General features: G+C 45.4%; 1 protein-coding gene across 3 annotated transcripts in view; it reads right to left on the bottom strand.

Annotated features, from left to right (window-relative positions):
- Positions 1 to 17840, bottom strand: part of LOC115468251 (E3 ubiquitin-protein ligase TRIM39-like) — a 52813-nt gene extending 34973 nt beyond the window's left edge. For 2 of the 3 annotated variants that reach the window (XM_030199801.1, XM_030199802.1), the window contains exons 1-5: positions 17391 to 17840; positions 15562 to 15657; positions 8715 to 8945; positions 7827 to 7849; positions 2827 to 2936 (exon numbers count right to left, since the gene is read on the bottom strand). In XM_030199801.1, the coding sequence (XP_030055661.1) occupies positions 2827 to 2936; positions 7827 to 7849; positions 8715 to 8945; positions 15562 to 15657; positions 17391 to 17804 (874 nt within the window). In that variant the 5' untranslated portion in view covers positions 17805 to 17840. The remainder of the gene's footprint in view (positions 1 to 2826; positions 2937 to 7826; positions 7850 to 8714; positions 8946 to 15561; positions 15658 to 17390) is intronic. The other variant, XM_030199800.1, reaches the window with a different exon arrangement.
- Positions 17841 to 19498: the final 1658 nt, after the last annotated feature.

Raw genomic sequence — 19498 nt, 5'->3', positions numbered from 1 at the left:
ACTAAAATATTATCATATTTTCCATTTTTTGTTTTATTTGTATTTGTTAACCTATAGTATAGTGATTGAAATATGTCCGTTTTTTAAATTTGCATCTCTTTCTATTTGCACAGTACAGGGGGACTGAGGGGTGGGACTGTTAAGGGAAGAAGTCCTGGTGCAGGTTGCAGGCAGCCTATAAGTGGCGCTGCCACTGCCCAGGTGAAGACTGCAGTAGACAGAATTTTAAGATGGGAGGGGGAGAGAGAGAGACGCACTGCCTGTAAAAAAAAAAAAAAATTTCAGCACCCCCAATCATTTTCAAAAGTTGGCTCCTATGGGGATAGACCCCTTAAGCTGCTGCAAGATAACCCCAGGTGGGTGGCTAAGTGTTTCGTGACAACCTTGTGTCTTTGAATTTGGTTATATGTTACTTTAGTGCATCAGAATGATTCTGGGCATAGCGGCTTAGATTTATGCTTTATTTGTAACTAGTATAAAAGGCCCGTTTCGGTAGGCAAATTAATCCCCCCCCTTCCTGTCTCCCCTGCCCCCCCTGCAGCCACCCATCTGGTCTCAGGACCCCCTCCCCACCAACCCTCCTCTGCCCCTGCAGCCACGCATGTGCAGCGGCCCTCCTCTCTCCCCTGTTCCCCCTGCAGCCACCCATGTCCAGCGACTCTCCTCTCCCCCTGCAGCCACCCATGTCCAGCAACCCTCCTCTCCCCCTGCAGCTACCCATGTCCAGCGACCCTCCTCTCCCCTGCCCCCTTGCAGCCACCCATCTGGTCTCAGGACCCCCTCCCCACCTCCCACTTCCCTCCCCCCCCCCCCCCCGCAGCCATCCATGTCCAGCGACCCTCCCCTCCCCTCCCCCCTCGGCGCATCACCCAAACCCCTACCCCCCCCCAGTGCATCACCCAACCCCTACCCCCCCCCCCTTGGGCACATCAACCCCCTCGCTACCCGCAGCCGCCAATACTAACGCTGTCCGGCCACTGCTGTGTCTCCTGTTGAGCAGCAGCAGCCGGTACAAAAAGAAAAAAGCCAAAAAAAGATTTTAAACCTGAAACACGGCTCCGTACACAGCCATCTGGCATTGGCTGTCATCTCTGCAGCCGCTCCTCCTCTCCCCTCTGACGTCGCTGCGCTCCTCCGGGGTCTTCCTGCAGGGGCAGTGACGTGGAGGGGAGAGGAGGAGCGGCTGCAGTGACGACAGCCAATGCCAGATGGCTGTCTACGGAGCCGCGTTTCAGGTTAAAAATCTTTTTTTTGGCTTTTTTCTTTTTGTACCAGCCGCTGCTGCTCCACAGGAGAAGCAGAAGCAGCCGGACAGCGTTAGCATTGGCGGCTGCGGGTGGCGAGAGAGTTGATGTGCCCGAGGGGGGGGGGGGGTAGGGGCTTTGGTGATGCGCCAGGGGGAGGGTTTTGGGTGATGTGTTGAGGGGGGTAGGGACATGGGTGCTATGCCGGGGCGGAGGGGCTTGGGTGTTGCGCCGAGGGGGGGACACTGACAGCTGTTTCCCAGGCAGGGGAAGGAGTAGGGAAACACGCTCCGCGTGTTTCTCTACTCCATCCCCTTGCCTTGGAATCAGCTGTCAGTGACATCACTGACATCAGTGCATTCTAAACTGCCTAGCAGACCACCTCCGAGGGAGCCATGGTACCAGGCACATTAGAACGTTGGAGGTGAGAATTATTATATAGGATGTCTCTGTCAATTCCATCTGATGTACTATTTGTCTTATTTGAAGCGCCATTTCCACTTAGATATGTAACCAGCCCCAAGCATGATTTTGGGGCGACCATCTGCAAGTATTGTTTGATTTGGTTGTTCATAAAGGACCTCTTTTACCAAGCTGGTGTAAAAGGGTTAATCTTTCTTTCCTGCAGGAAATGGCCGTGCGGCAAGTAAAGCCAGTGTGGTCTTATGTTCGATTATTAATTTGTTTTATAGCACCAAGATTTCTTCATACTCTTTTTAAAGGTTTGTGACGGCTTCTTTTCATTTTTCACACATGAATTACTCTGGCGTTAGAGTTATTTTTGATCTCTTTCTTTACACTTTATTCACTCTGGTGCTCTAGTTACTCTTTCTGATTTTCAACATTCACCCTCCTTTTACCAAGGCGCGGGAAAAAGTGGCCTGTGGCAGTACGAGTATGTGAAAGTTAAGCAGTATAAAAAATGTTAATAAGCGTAAACATAAACCAAGCTGAGGAAATAGTTTTTCATGGAAAGGAAGGTGGATCTGTGGAAGACAAAAGAATCTCTCAGGGTCTGCAAAATGATGGTTGAAGGTCTGTGGTAAGTGAGATGGGCAGACTGGATGGGGCTTATGGACTCCACCTACCGAGATGTTCAGTGTTTCTGTCTGTGGTCAGAATTCTCTCAGATTTTCACCAATAGATAATAGTTTCTTGGTACGTTACCCCGTCACTATACTGCAACAACTCTGAGCAGTCTATCCTTCCACTGCCCACACTAAACTTGCTAATCTCAGGGTCAATAATAGCGCTGAAATTTGGACAGTCTGTCTTGGCCTTTTCGACACAATGCCAGGATGGTTTGGAGGTTCAGAATCGGAAGAGTCAGAAGCTACCTCATTAGTGGCAAGATTCAGTCTAGTAACTGGGTAACTATCTGGATAAAGTTAGGACAACAAAAAGGATGTGGTAACTTTATCTGGGTTATTATTCGGTCAATGTATATCCATATACTCAGTATCTTGGTACAGCCCAGCACTGAAAATCTCAGATTTATACTTTTATTTCTGCACATTTTTAGTGGAATCATCCAGAGCATTTGAAAAGAGGACAAACCAAATTAAAGAGATCAATTCCTCACCTTCAAATTTTGTAATCCATTTCTTCAGCTGCTGTGGGTAGCTCAGTTGGAAATCCATTTTCAGATCAGTAGAAACAGCCTCCGGTTTTGGAAACTTCATTTTCTGACACCTATGGGTTAGAAAGTCACTGGGATTATTCTGGGAGATGTTCACACCCAGGGGATAGAGAGTGGAAGGAATAAAATATACCATGAACACTCAGTTTTCTGTGATTATGGGACTCATTTTTGAAATAGGAAAATAGTCAAAAAGTGGCACAAAATGGCATTTGGAAATCGCTGTTTTGAAACCTATTTTGTAAACATTTTGCTACGCAAGGGAATGTGTTAGGGGTGGGATTTAGGCATTCCTAATACTCGGATGTTTTTCTGCCACAATGGAACAAAACAAAAATATCCAGGGCTACAATTTAGATGTTTTGTTTTTATCACAACTAAGTCACAACAAGGTGCCTTAAATGACCAAATGACTACTGAAGGGATTAAGGCATGCCCCCCCTTACTCCCCTAGTGGTCACTGACCCCCTCCCACCTTCCAAAATAAACAGTACATAGCCGCAAGCAGATCCCTGGAGTAGCCTAGTGGTCAGAGATATGGACTAGGCCCATATCTCACTCTGTTACACTTGTGGTGGAAAGTGACAGCCCTCCAAAACTTACCAAAAGCCTACTGTACCTACATATAGGTGATACATATAGGTGTACAGTATTTTCTGGTGGGTTTTCTAGCCGCAGCAGCACACTGAGCAGAAGGTTTCAGTGTATTATCGACGACGACACCCAGATCCCTTTCTTGGTCTGTAACTCCTAACGTGGAACCTTGCATGACGTAGCTATAATTCGGGTTCTTTTTTCCCCACATGCATCACCTTGCACTTGCTCACATTAAATGTCATCTGCCAATTAGCCGCCCAGTCTCCAAGACTCGAAAGCTCCTTCTGTAATTTTTCACAATCCTGTCGCGAGTTAACAACATTTAATAACTACTATCAGGCTTATTTTCAAAAGTGATCGCCAGCTATCTTCCGACATAAATCAGGAGATGGCCGGCGATCTTGGAAAAGCGGCGAAATCGGTTTAATCGAAAGCTGCTGTTTTGACAGCATCGCCGCTTTCCCATCGCCTCGCCGGTGAAACTTCAAAGGGGCGTTTCGGCGGCGAAGTGAAGGCGGGACATGGGCAGGCATGGGCATGGCTACCAGATGGCCAGCTTTTGCGGATAATGGAAAAAAAAACGGCGTAAAGCAATATTTTGCCGGGTTTACTTGATCCTTTTATTTTCACAACCAAGCCTCAAAAAGGTGCCCCAACTCACCAGATGACCACTGGAGGGAATGGGGGATGACCTCCCTATACTCACCCAGTGGTCACCAACCCCCTCCCATACTAAAAAAATTAAACTAAAAACCTTTTTTGCCAGCCTATATGCCAGCCTCAAATGCCGTACCCACCTCCATGACAGCAGACTGTGTTCTATCTTATGACAGCCTTTCCCTGGTTCTGATGTGGCTCTCGGGTGAGTTTGACACCTTTTCTGTTATGCGCACTGCAGAATCAGCCCTCCAAAACTTACCAAGAACTCGCCCACATATGTCCTAATGGCTTGATTTTGTGCATTTTTCACTTAGATGTTTTAGATTTATAGAATCTAGATCTAAATGTCATCTGCCACTTGGATCTGGTCTCCCAGTTGTCTAAGGTCCTCTTGCAATTTTTCACAATCCTCTTGTGTTTTAAGAACTTTGAATAACTTATGTCCTCAGCAAATTTAATCACCTCACTTATTATTCCCATTTCTAAATCATTTATGACCAAGTTAAAAAGTAGAGGTCCCAGCACAGACCCTGAGGAACCTCATTATCATTATTTACCCTTCTCCATTGAGAATATTGACCATTTAATCCTACTCTGTTTTCTATCTTTAACCAGTGTAGATTAGGAATTGGTTATTGGACAGAAAACAGAGGGTAGGAATAAATGGTCATTTCTCTCAGTGGAGGAGGGTGAACAGTGGAGTGCCGCAGGGATCTGTACTGGGACCGGTACTATTTAACATATTTATAAATGATATACAAATCGGAATGACAAGTCAGGTGATCAAATTAGTAAATGATACAAAACTATTCACAGTTGTTAAAACACATGTGGACTGTGAAATATTTTAGGAAGATCTGAGGAAATTGGAAGACTGGGTGTCCAGATGGCAGATGAAATCTAATGTGGACGAATGCTAAGTGATGCACATTGGAAAGAATAGTTCGAATCATAGTTACTTGATGCTAGGGTCCATCTTGGGGGTCAGCGCTCAAGAAAAAGATCTGAGTGTCATTGTAGATAAGTAACCTGTTCCGGGGCAGAGGGAGCAGGGAACCAGCGGAGACGACAGGCGTGTGGCTGCTCTCTGCACCCCTCCAGCAGCGTGCACCCAGGGCAGACCGCCCCGCCCTCGGTACGCCACTGGCTCTCAGGTACACATCTCACCATTGGTCCCTTACTACTACTACTTGACATTTCTAAAGCGCTACCAGGGTTACGCAGCGCTGTATAATTTAACATAGAAGGACAGTCCCTGCTCAAGGAGCTTACAATCTAAAAGACAATCTAAAAGACAGGTGTACAATCTAAAAACAAGTATAGAGTATAGAGTCCGTCTGATAGGGAATACTATAATTCACAAAAGGTTAGGTGCCGAAAGCAGCATTGAAGAGGTGAGTTTTAAGCAGAGATTTGAAAATGGGTAGGGAGGGGGCTTGGCGTAGGGGTTGAGGAAGATTGTTCCAGGCAAAGGGTGAGGCAAGGCATTGGTCCCTTACCTTGTCTGCTGAGCCCCCCCAAAACCCCCACCTGTACAGCACTACCACAGCTTTTACGGGTGAAGGGGCCACCTTTTTGTGGGTTTCTGGTGAGTTTTGGAGGGCTTACAGTTTCGTCCAGAAGTGTAACAGGTAGGGGGAGGTAGGAGCCTGGGTCCACCTGTCGGCAGTGCACTGCACCCACCACTAGACTACTCCAGGGACCTGCATGCTATCAGGAAGGTCAAGTGGAGATGTGAGCCCTTGTGCCCGATAGAGAAAGATTCCCCACCGAGCTGTCGGCCAACCCCGAGCTCCCCCTGTGTCTCCTTCCATTCCCCAGAGGTTGAGCCACTAGACTATTCCAGGGACCTGCATGCTGTTCTAATGGACAGGAATATAACATCTGAGGCTGGCATAGAGACCGGCAAGTAATGTTTTTTATCACATTTTGGGGGGTGGGAGGGGGTTAGTGACCACTAGGGGAAGAAGGGGAGGTCATCCCTGATTCCCTCCAGTGGTCATCTGAGTATTTAGGGCAATTTTTTGTGCTTTATTCATTATGAAAACAGTTCTAGCTCAAAGCTTCTAAGTTTTAGACCTGGGTGTTTTTATTTTGTTCCATTATGGCTGAAAAACGTCTTATGTCTTAAGAACGCATAAGTCCCAGCCTGAACACGCCCCTGACACATCCATTGAGATGTGGACACACTTCTGACAGACTTCATAGAAAAACGTCTAAAAATAGGTTTTGAAAATACTGATTTGGGTGTTTTTGTGAGAAAAAGATCCAAATGCTGCTTTATGCCACTTTTTCCATGTTTTTCTGTTTTGAAAAGGTTCAAAGAAGAGCGACCAAAATGATAAAGGGGATGGAACTCCTCTCGTATGAGGAAAGGCTAAAGAGGTTAGGGCTCTTGGAAAAGAGACAACTGAGGGGAGATATGATTGAGGTCTACAAAATCCTGAGTGGTGTAGAACGAGTAGAAGTAAATCGATTTTTTACTCGTTCCAAAAGTACAAAGACTAAGGGACACTCTAGGAAGTTACATGGAAATACTTTTAAAACAAATAGGAAGAAATATTATTTTACTCAATAAATAGTTATGCTCTGAAACTCTTTGCTAGAGGATGTGGTAACAGTGGTTAGCGTATCTGGGTTTGGACAAATTCCTGGAGGAAAAGTCCATAGTCTGCTATTGTGGCAGACATGGGAAGCAACTGCTTGCCCTGGGATTTGTAGCATAGAGTGTTGCCACGATTTGGGTTTCTGCCAGGTACTTGTGACCTGGATGGGCCACTGGGCTAGATGGACCATTGGTCTGACCCAGTATGGCTACTTTTATGTTCTTATAATCCACAATACGACACTGTATCCCATCCTATGACTTTTGAGTTTCCTCAGGATAAATTCATGGGGAACTTTATCAAATGTCTTCTGAAAATCCAGATAAACAGTATCAACTGGCTCACCATTATCCACATGTTTATTCACCCTTCAAAGAAATATATAGAATTACTTTGTTATGGACAGCGTCAGAGCAGAGACCATCGCCAGCAACTCCTTCTGCACTAGGGTTGAGGGGCAGCACAACTGGCAGGGTAGAGGCGGAAAGGAGATTCACAGGGTGGAGTTTGGTGGGGAATGAAGAGAGGATTCGTGGAGGGCCAAATAGGTGAGGACAGGGAGGTTGGTGGGAGAGGAAATAGGAGAATCAGAGGGAAGGGAAAGTAGATCTGTAATTCTCCTCCCCATCCTCCATCTCTTCCCCTCATTTCTCAGTGCTTCCTCTCCTCACTTAATCCCACCTTCCTTTCTCCCACTCTCAATTCCATGTCTACTACTAATCATTTCTATAGCACTACTTGACCTTCCTTTCTCCCATTCTCAATTCCATGTCTACTACTAATCATTTCTACAGCACTACTTGACATACGCAGCACTGTACACATTATATACAGGTACTTTCTCTGTCCCTAGGGGGCTCACATTCTGAGTTTTTTTTGTATCTGGGGCAATGGAGGGTTAAGTGATTTGCCCAAGGTCACAAAGAGCTGCAGTGGGACTTGAACCCAGGTTGACAGGATCAAAACCCACTGCACTAACCATTAGGCTACTCCTCTATCTTTCACCAATCGATTAATTCCCTTCTCTCTCACTCAAAATCCATCCAGCCACATAGAAAAGGACAGAAAACTAACTTGTACCTGCTCAGGGCATCCTTCACATCCTAAAGGGAAATGAAACAGAGAATATTTCTAGTTAGATTTCACAGTTTATGAGAACACATTATACATTAGGATACTCTACTCACAGTTCTGCTCAATCACAAACAGCTACAAAATTTTGATGCCATTTCTATGATCAGCATCTAAAAATCTATAAGAAACACCCAAACTCATTATGGAAACAAGTGTATCAGCCTGTTTCAAACGTACCATTTATCTCCTAAGTTGTAATTGATACTTGGGCAACTTTTCAAGTATTTAGATAAAACACAGGTCCTTTATGCCAATCAATCAGACTTTTGGATGGGGCACAGTACTGAACCCTGATCCATGATCTCCATGTAGAGGTTCTCAAGGGCCTGGTTTGGGCAGAGGTGGAGTTGTGATATCTGGGTGAAAAGGTATCAAAAGTGGGGTAAATGACTTATTTCTACCAGAGGGATATCAACTGTAGAATCCTTCAAAATTTCAGCCTCAGGAATGGACTAACTACATCTTTAAAAAATGAGAAATGTTTACCCACAGTTTATTAGGCTGTAGAACATGAAAAACATCAACGTTGTGAAAAAGTTTCATAATCCCTCTCTACTGACCCTACAGTAGACAAAACTTTCAAAACTGAAAGTTGCCCAATTTACCCCTCCAAACTTTTATAGCCTTTATCTCTGTTATTTGTAACCCACATTTGGTACCTTTTCACTCAGCCATTTAAGACCCATGAAATTATTTTAAAAGCTCTGATTTGGTAAGTGCAGCTGCTGGCTGAAAAATCAGCCCTTATGTAAGATATTTTGATCTGCTACTTGAATTCCCTGATTCCTCCTGGAAGATCTGTAACCTCCTTAGAAATAGATTTGCTAATCTTACCTTCAGTAACTCATTGGCTGGTTGCTGACTCTTCTCTTCTATCTCGGTGATCAGCTGCTTGAGGGCGAAGCTTTGCTGTTCTAGCTGGGTCTCATTTTCCCTGATTCTCTGGAGAATCTTCTTCTCTTCCTCCTCCAGTTTCGAGAGAAGGATCTGCTTCTCCTTATTCAGAAACTGTTGTAACTCCTCAAACTCAGACTCCACTTTCTGTCGTTTGATCTGTGTCTCACTCTGGATTAAACAAGGAGAGAGAATTCTCAGTACCACTAGAGTGACTTTGTTGCAGTGGCTCCATTACCCTCCTCTCAGTGGTGGCTCTGGTACAGCACTTCCTCCTTGAACAATAGTGACTCCAGCACAGCCTTCCTCCTCTCACCACTCACTCTTTTCCCAGCCTTCCTCTCTCACCATACTCAGAAGCTTATCCCCCTTTCACAATCTCCTCCATCCCCTGCCCAGCAACTCCCTCTGCCTCTCTGCCCATGTGCAATGTACCCGCCCTGGTACCACTGTTGTCCCCATATTGTTTCTAAGTGAGCAGAAGAGGGGTCTCCTTCCTTTGCTGTTCTTACCCCTTACTACAAGCAGCCTCTATTTCACTTTCCCCATCATCTACTCTCTGCATCTCCCCATTCTCTCCCTTCCTCAGTATTCATTAGCATCTCATTCTTCTCATTCTCCTTCATCTAGCCCCAGCTTCCTTCTCGTTCCTACCCCACAATCTTGCCACATGCTTGTTCACCCCTTCAAAGAAATGCAGCAGATTGGTGAGGCAAGATTTCCCTTCACTAAATCCATGTTGGCTTTGTCTCATTAATCCATGCTTTTGAATAAGCTCTGTAATTTTGTTCTTAATAATAGTCTCTACCATTTTGCCCGACACCGACGTCAGACTCACCAGTTTATAATTTCCCTGATCTCCTCTGGAACCTTTTTTAAATTCGGCATTACACTGGCCACCCTCCAATCTTCCGGTTCCACGCTCGATTTTAAGGATAAACTACATATTACTAACAATAGGAGTAGAGGAGTGGAGGAGTGGCCTAGTGGTTAGGGTGGTGGACTCTGGTCCTGGGGAACTGAGGGACTGAGTTTGATTCCTACTTCAGGCACAGGCAGCTCCTTGTGACTCTGGGCAAGTCACTTAACCCTCCATTGCCCCATGTAAGCCGCATTGAGCCTGCCATGAGTGGGGAGGCGCGGGGTACAAATGTAACAAAAATAAAATAGATATTATTGGAGATTCTACATGGAATGTTGCTATTCCACTAGCAACATTCCATGTAGAATCTCCAATAGTAGCAACAGTGGAGGAGTGGCCTAGTGGTTAGGGTGGTGGACTTTGGTCCTGGGGAACTGAGTTTGATTCCCACTTCAGGCACAGGCAGCTCCTTGTGACTCTGGGCAAGTCACTTAACCCTCCATTGCCCCAAGCCGCATTGAGCCTGCCATGAGTGGGAAAGCGCGGGGTACAAAAAACAAACAAACAATAGGGCATCCAACCCGGCAGAGCGAGAATCCCTCCATCTGCTGAAGAAGCACGGGACTTTGGCATTGGAACTGGTTGTGCGCAACCCCCCCCCCCCCCCGGAGCGCAGTCTTACCAAGGGGGGGCGGGCGGATCGCTCCGCCCCGAGTGCAATCGCTGGGAGCTGCTTCGGCTCCGTTGGTTCCCCTGCTCTCTGTAACCTGTTCCGGGGCAGAGAGAGCAGTGAACAAGCAGAGACGGTCTGCCCCCAGCGGCGTGCATCCGGGGCGGACCGCCCCCCCTTCCTACGCCACTGCTCTAAGATGAATACCATCCGGTCCAAGAGATTTGCTACTCTGCAGTTTGTAAAACTACTCCATTACATCCTCCAGGTTTACAGAGAATTCATTGTTTCTCCGACTCGTCAGCTTCGAGTATCATTTCCGGCACCGGTATCCCACCCATATCTTCCTCAGTGAAGACCGAAGCAAAGAATCCATTTAATCTCTCTGCTAAGGCTTTGTCTTCCCTGATCACCCCTTTTACTCCTCGGTCATCTAGCGGTCCAACCGATTCTTTTGCTGGCTTCCTGCTTTTAATATACCTAAAAAAAAAATGTACTATGTGTTTTTGCCTCCAATGCAATCGAATTCCCTCTTAGCCTTCCTTATCAGCACTTTGCATTTGACTTGACATTCCTTATGCTGTTTCTTATTTTGATTCGGTTCCTTCTTCCATTTTCTGAAGGATTTTCTTTTAGCTCTAATAGCTTCCTTCACCTCACTTTTTAACCATGCCGGCTGTCGTTTGGTCTTAAGTACATAAGTACATAAGCATCGCCATGCTGGGACAGACCAAGAGTCCATCTAGCCCAGCACCCTGTCACTGACAGTGGCCAAAAGAACAAGCAGTTTGTCCCGCCCATCCTAGAAATACTGTATTATTCCCTCACCCATTCAATAACATTCTATGGCCTTTTCCTCCAGGAAGCCGACCAACCCTTTTTTGAAGTCCGCTAAGTTAACCACCTTTTCCGGCAGCGAATTCCAGAGTTTAACTACGCGTTGAGTGAAGAAACATTTCCTCCGATTCATTTTAAATTTACCACACTGCAGCTTCATCGCATTCCCCCTTGTCCTAGTAGTTTTGGAAAGCGTAAACAGATGCTCCACATCAACCCGTTCCATTCCACTCATTATCTTATAGACCTCTATCATATCTCCCCTCAGCCACCTTTTCTCCAAGCTGAAGAGCCCCAGCCTCTTCAGCCTTTCTTCATAGGGAAGTCGTCCCATCCCCTGTATCATCTTTGTCGCCCTTCTCTGCACCTTTTCCAATTCCACTAGATCTTTTTTGAGGTGCGGCAACCAGAATTGAACATAATACTCGAGGTGTGGTTGCACCATGGAGCGATACAGTGGCAGAATTATATCCTTATTTTTCTTTTCAATCCCTTTCCTAATGATACCCAACATTTTATTTGCTTTTCTAGCCACAGCAGCACATTGAGCAGAAGTTTTCAACGTATCATCAATTCAATGATGACACCTAGATCCCTTTCTTGGTCCGTGACTCCCAACGCTGAACCATAACAGATCTTTGTAAGCCACATTGAGGCTGCAAATAGGTGGGAAAATGTGGGATACAAGTGCAATAAATAAACCTTGTTAAATAGTAGTAGTAGTATGATCACTGTTATCAAGCGGCCCAAGCACCACTACCTCCCGCACCAGATCATGCATGACACTAAGGACTAGGTCTAGAATTTTTCCTTCTCTCGTTGGCTCCTGTAGCAGCTGCTCTTGATTTAACATTTCTGCATCCGTCTGTTCATCCTGACCAGGCGGAAGGTAGTACACTCCTATCACTATCCTTTTCCCCTTTACACATAGAATTTCAATAGGGATTCTATCATGTGTTTTGTTTCCTGCAGAATTTTCATTGTATTTGATTCAAGGCTCTCCTTAATATACAATGCTACCCCTCCACCAATTCGATCCACCCTATCTCTACGATATAATTTGTACCCCGGTATGACAGTGTCCCACTGGTTAGCCTCCTTCCACCAGGTCTAATTTTTCAGTTAGTACTTGACAGTATTAATTTGCAATCTTTTGTCTGATTTTTATTTAAGGACACCTGATCTACTATGGTCTCTTTGGCAACCTCACTATCAGGATACCGTATCTTCCCTGTTTTGGTGATATTTTTGAAAGGTACCTTATCCCAAACCATGCGCTTTTGAACGACTGTCGGCCTTCCCTTCGTTTCTAGTTTAAAAGCTGCTCTATCTCCTTTTGAAATGCCAGCAGCCTGGTCCCACCCTGGTTAAATTAGATGAAAATGAGCTTCCACATCACAGGAGTTATTTCAGATTGAAATGTGTATCCTGGAACTCAGCTAAAAGGCATCAGGACAGACCCATCCCTGAATTAGGAGAAATGTACATGTAACAGTCAGTGAGTGTCACCAGATCAATCCTTACTATAATGTCACAGTTCACCGAGCGGATTATCTCAGCTATTTAACATTTCTAAAGCGCTACTAGGGTTATGCTTCACTGTACAGTTTAACATAGAAGGACAGTCCCTGCTCAAGGAGCTTACAATCTAAAGGACAAATGTACAGTCAGTCAAATAGGGGCAATCAAATATGGGCAGTCTAGATTTCCTGAATAGGTATAAAGGTTAGGTGCCGAAGGCGACATTGAAGAGGTGGGCTTTGAGCAAGGATTTGAAGATGGTCAGGGAGGGGGCTTGGCGTAAGGGCTCAGGAAGTTTATTCCAAGCATAGGGTGAGGCGAGGCAGAAAGGGCGGAGCCTGGAGTTGGTGGTAGTGGAGAAGGGTACTGAGAGGAGGGATTTGTCCTGTGAGCGGAGGTATCGGGTGGGAACGTAAGGGGAGATGAGGGTAGATAGGTAATGAGGGGCTGCAGACTGTGTGCATTTGTAGGTTAGAAGGAGAAGCTTGAACTGTATGCGGTACCTGATCGGAAGCCAGTGAAGTGACTTGAGGAGAGGGGTGATATGAGCATATCAGTCCAGGCGGAAGATAAGACGTGCAGCAGAGTCCCCGTCTCATCTGCCCGCAACCTCGGTGTCATCTTCGACTCCTCCCTCTCCTTCTCTGCGCATATCCAGCAGATAGCCAAGACCTGTCGCTTCTTCCTCTATAACATTAGCAAAATTCGCCCCTTCCTCTCCGAGCACACCACCCGAACTCTCATCCACTCTCTCATTACCTCTCGCCTTGACTACTGCAACCTACTCCTGACCGACCTCCCATGTAGCCATCTATCCCCCCTTCAGTCCATCCAGAACTCTGCCGCACGTCTTATCTTCCGCCTTAACCGATATACTCATATCACCCCTCTCCTCAAGTCACTTCATTGGCTCCCAATCAGATACCGCATACAGTTCAAGCTTCTCTTACTCACCTACAAATGCACTCGATCTGCGGCCCCTCCTTACCTCTCTACCCTCATCTCCCCTTACGTCCCTACCCGTAACCTCTGCTCTCAAGACAAATCCCTCCTTTCAGTACCCTTCTCCACCACCTCCAACTCCAGGCTCCGCCCTTTCTGTCTTGCCTCACCCCATGCCTGGAACAAACTCCCTGAGCCCATATGCCGTGCCCCCTCCCTACCCATCTTCAAATCAATGCTCAAAGCCCACCTCTTCAATGTCGCCTTCGGCACCTAATCACTACACCTCTTCTCAGGAAATCTTAACTACCCCAACTTGACATTTCGTCCTTTAGATTGTAAGCTCTTCTGAGCAGGGACCGTCCTTAATTGTTAATTTGTACAGCGCTGCATAACCCTAGTAGCACTCTAGAAATGTTAAGTAGTAGTAGTAGTAGTAGTAGACAGCACTTTGGGTCAATTCTATGAACTGGTACCAAGAGAGAGGTACAACTATGGGGTGCACTTAATGTCATTTATTTAATGATTTCAGGACAAGCCTAAGCCTTATGTCACACTCTAGTGTCTGTGTATTTTTCTCATTGATCTCTTATCTTTCAGTGTCTTCCAGGAAAATCCTTCTTGCATGGGTCAGTGTTGAAAGATACCCCTCCTCCTCCTCCTCAGGTAAGTATGAAAGGGTCGTCTTCTGTTATTCTCCCCCTACTAGCCTATCTATAACAAATACAAGAATCCTATCTTTCTATTATTTATATGTTCTATTGTGCATCTTTTTTCTTCAATAATTTGTTATCTAACTCCTTTTATTTAAAAATATAATTAAAAGTCCCTAACTTTCCCACTGAAGAAATTATTCTTAATATTTTCAAGTTATTACTCAACCTTTTTAATCTCTCTCTTCAGTCTCACTATCTCTTTTTTTTAATTCTAGTCTCAAAAGGTGTGATGAGTAAATTGTTCAGGATTTAAGATCCTCAGTATTGACTATATAATTCCTTCTCGTCCTAACTTATTTTTTCTCTGCTATCTCAGCTGGTAAATTACTGACTAACAGGCATTTTCCTGCCTTCACAGAGATCTGAATGTTTTTCCAAGAATAGCTGACAGGTCTCTGCTGCCCCCACTCATTGAAATGTTTGAATTCTGGTCACCATTTTTGTCTCCAATCAATTATACCCTCTCAAAATGTAATAGCTCCAAGATAAAAAGGAAGTAATAAGCCTCAGAATACTTGCCATATACTAAAAAGGGAATTTTTATCTATATCATGTGTGTCTGTGTTTCAACACTTATCTTAGCGGTGCAGATGCATCAAACGAACTTCCGACAGTGGCCAGTGTTTTGGCAAACTCCATCAGGGAAGAGTCATGAAAAAGACACTGAAACATACTTGATTATGACTCAGTGTTGAAAGACTATTTACATTTTGAGTGGGTATAATTGTGTTGATATTGTTGAGACCCTAACTCACCTCTTTTTAGTTTGTTTATTACCTTTTTTTTGTGTCTCCGCCACCCTCACCGTGAAAAAGTACTTCCTGATGTTACTCCTAAGTCGAACACCCTGTAACCTCAGTTTATTTACTCTAGTTCTGATGAACTGAATAAGTTTACCTTTGAGGAAAAGAGGGAATTAGGAGATATAATACAGACATTTAAATACTTGAAAGGTATTAATATGCAAACAAATCTTTTCCAGAGATGGTAGACCTAGACGACATGAATTGAGGTTACAAGGTGATTGACTTAGGAGTAACGTTAAGAACTACTTTTTTCCACAAACAGATTCAGAACCTGCCTGTTCTCAGCCAATAAGGAACCAATAGTTTCCATACTATAAGTAACGAAGCAGACTGAAATCTATTATTCTCTTATTCAGGTGATTTATGGGATTGAAGTACTGAAAGGAACAAAAACCCTACAGAAACTGGCTCAGAAGGAGACACAGACACCCACCTTCAGCTCTTCAGCTTTCTTCTCTTCAGTAGATGTAAACTTCAGAAGATCTTCCAGATTCTTTCTCAGAGGCTTCAGGTGCATTTTAAGTTTTTCCTGTGAACATTAAACATCATTGATTAGCATGTGATTATTTTTATAGCCACAATTTCAGACTTGACTGTAAATGTGAGATGTCCCTTCCAATTTAGATCGTTTCTTTGAAATAACAGAATTCTGATGGGTCAATATTCAAAGTGATATAACCAGGCAGGATAGGCTCCTGCCTGGTTAAATCGTGCTGAACTGGCCATGAGCCAATATTAAACAGCACTTAACCCAACAGTGCCACTGAATATTGGCAAAAGTTCTGTCCAGACAGTGGAGGGAGGGGTGATTCGGGGGCAGTCAGGGTGGAACTGAGAGATATGTGGGTACCAGTGATATTCACTTCCAGTACCCCATATCTAACCAGGTAAACTGAACCATGAACAAGGTGTCCTAACCAGGGATTTAGACTATCTCAAGGGTGGATAGGTGAGAGCATAATTAGGCAGGACTAGATAGGAAACGAGATTAACAAATGGGTGTGGGCAAAATTCAAATAGAGTTCTTTGTATTCAGAAAGGCCAAACTGAAGAAATGTGCTTTTAGAAGACTTGTAAAAGTTAGGTAATCAGCTGTAAACTTGATTGATTTAGGAAGAGAATTTTGGTGCTTTGATAGGAGAAATTAGCAGAGTGAATTGTTTTATATATCACATTCTTACAGATAGGGAAATGTAAGACAAGATGAAACAGCATTACGAGGGGGTAATTCAATAAGATTATTCATTATTATTATTTTCATCTGTTTAGGTTCTTGGGCACAGCATGGAGTATTGGCAATACCTGTATTCCTTCTGGGAGCCACAACTCACAGGCTGAATATTGACCCCTGAATGTATATGGAAGATGCCTGAATAGACAGCAGCCAGGGTTCAAGTTTTGATGATTGATCTCACTACTCATATGCTTCAAAATGCTGCTAATTCAACACTGTTTAGTTTTATGGGAATGAAAAGGTAAATTTTCAGTAATTTCACTAAATACTCACACCTTCCTCTCTCAGCTTCCTCTATAGAGTTCATGGTGTGAGATTTGTGACCCCAGGACACACTGTGATACTAAAGATACTGACACACACCTTGGATTCCTACACAGCCTCCACTATGGAGGAAAGGGAAATGGGACTTGATCTACCACCTTTCTGTGGTTTTTGCAACTGCATTCAAAGCAGTTTACATAGTATATTCCAGTGGCATACCAAGGGGGGGGGGGGGCGGTGGGGGTGGTCCGCCCCGGGTGCACGCTGCTGGGGGGTGTTGCAGCGCACGCCTGCTGCGAGAGTTCGCTAACTTCTCTCGTTCGCTGCAGCTCCCTCTGCCCCGGAACAGGTTACTTCCTGTTCCGGGGCAGAGGGAGATGCAGCGAACGAGCAAAGTTAGTAATCTCGCAGCAGGCGCGCGCTGCGGCACCCCCCCCAGCGGCATGCACCCGGGGGGGGCTCTTTCGCGGGGGGTCCGCGCTGCCTCGGGGGGGGGCGCTGCACCCGGGGGGGCGGGGCGCCGCCCCAGGTGTCCGCCCCCCTAGGAACGCCACTGGTATATTTTGGTACTTATTTGTACTTGGGGCAATAGAGGGTTAAGTGACTTGCCCAGAGTCACAAGGGGCTACAGTGGGAATTGAGCCCAGTTCCCCAGGATCAAAGTCAGCTGCACTAACCACTAGGCTACTCCTCCACTAGGGGGATCAGAGTGTGATATCTGTGACTCCAGGACACACTGTTATAATAAAGATACTGACACAAACCTTGTATTCCTGCACAGCCTCCTTTATTGGGATCACGGTGTGAGATCTGTGATCCCTGGATCTGTCACACACCACACAGATTGCTCTCTGATCCTCTTCACAAAACAGCTTCAGTTTCTCTTCATGTTCCTCACACAAATTCTCCTCTTTTGGTCTCACTGAAGTCTGACTGAGCTTTTTCACCATTTCTGTCACATTTGCCAGCTGCCTGTTAGGTCTGAGGTTTCTCTGCAGAGACAGTGCCCTGCACTGGGGACAGGGGAAGTCTGTGTCCCTCCCCTCCCAGCTCTGAGTGATACAGGAGCGGCAGAAGTTGTGTCCACAGTCTATGGTCACTGGATCTGTGAAATAATCCAGACAGATAGAACAAGAAGCTTCATCTCGCAGACTCTCAGCAGGGTTTGCAACAGCCATGATTCTTACAGGAAATGAGAGTAAGAATTCAGTTTCTGTTTCACATCTTCAAAATAAAGGAGTGTCTGTGTGGAACAGGATCTTTGTCAGGGACTTTGTGTAATTTGAAGACACCAGGGCTGTCTGCCCTCCTTCCCGTCTCCTAGTTCCTCCCTTTTATCCACAGCTATAGAGACCCAGGGGTCTGGGAGCTGCAGGGAGAACAGCAACCTCTTCCCATGAGGTTTCCTGTGTGTAACCTGGAGCCTGGGGGCAGCTTTTGCAAAAGTGGGGCAGAGGAAGGGCAATTACCCTGAGACCCATTTAATCCCTACCCCTTTCAGGGCTAGATGCACTAAACACAGTGGCGTACCAAGGGGGGGCGGTGGGGGCGGTCCGCCCCAGGTGCACGCCGCTGGGGGGTGCCGCGGCACGCGCCTGCTGCGAGAGTTCGCTAACTTCTCTCTTCGCTGCAGCTCCCTCTGCCCCAGAACAGGTTAATTCCTGTTCCAGGGCAGAGGGAACTGCAGCGAACGAGCAACGTTAGTAAACTCGCAGCAACCCTTTAACGTAGGAAATTCCTAACCGTTGCATGCATTAAAGGCCTTTTTCCGACGAAGCAAGCAGCTAACGAAAACGGAATACAAAAGAGTAACTACCATTGTAATATGGGGGCGATTCGGAATGCACTAACAATACCGATGGTTAGACCAAATCATTTACCGGTAGAATGTAGAGGTGGAGCAAGGGAGCATGACAGTGCCAGTGCATGGTTTATACATAATTACATATGTACGTTTGTCAGACACATGTATGTTATAATATTCTTTTCTGTTTCTTATTTTTTCTTTAACAATCTGTATTATTTCCATTTTATGTTTGCTTTACAGGTTGAGGAGCTGAAAAAAAGAGCCCGGGCCATACGGAAGGACCACTGGGACTGGCTCCAGGAGGTCGGCTCAAACCTGGACAACCCCCCCTAGGCCTATTTTTATTCTGTTCCAGGCTGCACTCTCAGTTACTTGTACTTGTTTAGGTCAATCTCAGTTATGTCCTCGCCGTTGCGAGGCCCAATTGACCAATGTTTGTTGTTTTGAGTAAGCCTGGGGGCTAGGGATACCCCAATCGTGAGAACAAGCAGCCTGCTTGTCCTCAGAGAAAGCGAGGTTACTAATCTGTAGCAGGTATTCTCCAAGGAGAACAGGTTGATTGTTCTCACAAACCGGCCCACCTCCCCTTTGGAGTTGTGTCTTCCCTTGTCTTTGCTTTCTACTTGACTGAGGAGCACGCTCGTGTTACGGGCGGGAAGACGGTCGTGCATGCGCAATTCGCGCGGGACATGCGAGAGCTAGCAAACTTCTGTTGCTAGGAAGATCTTCCGATCCTGGGGCTGCCGTGGACGTCACCCAATCGTGAGAACAATCAGCCTGCTGTCCTCGGAGAATACCTGCTACAGGTTAGTAACCTCGCTTTATTTGGAAACCCCCTCCCCCAGGGTACCAGCTTACTGTTAATGATATCATAGTGCTGTACAATTTTGTAAACAATCATTTAAATTTGAATAATTTGTATTTTTGAATTTGAATAATTTATATTTGATAATAAGATAAGTTACAGATAATTTATTTAAAAACATTTCAGATTGGCAATCACAGGCAAGGTGTCGGTAACGGACAAAATGAGAATCCAGACACTGTGAGGCTTATTTTCGAAAG

This window comes from Microcaecilia unicolor, chromosome 4, assembly GCF_901765095.1.
Source record: "Microcaecilia unicolor chromosome 4, aMicUni1.1, whole genome shotgun sequence".
NCBI classification, from domain to species: domain Eukaryota; kingdom Metazoa; phylum Chordata; class Amphibia; order Gymnophiona; family Siphonopidae; genus Microcaecilia; species Microcaecilia unicolor.
This window is presented reverse-complemented; position numbering and strand designations above follow the sequence as displayed.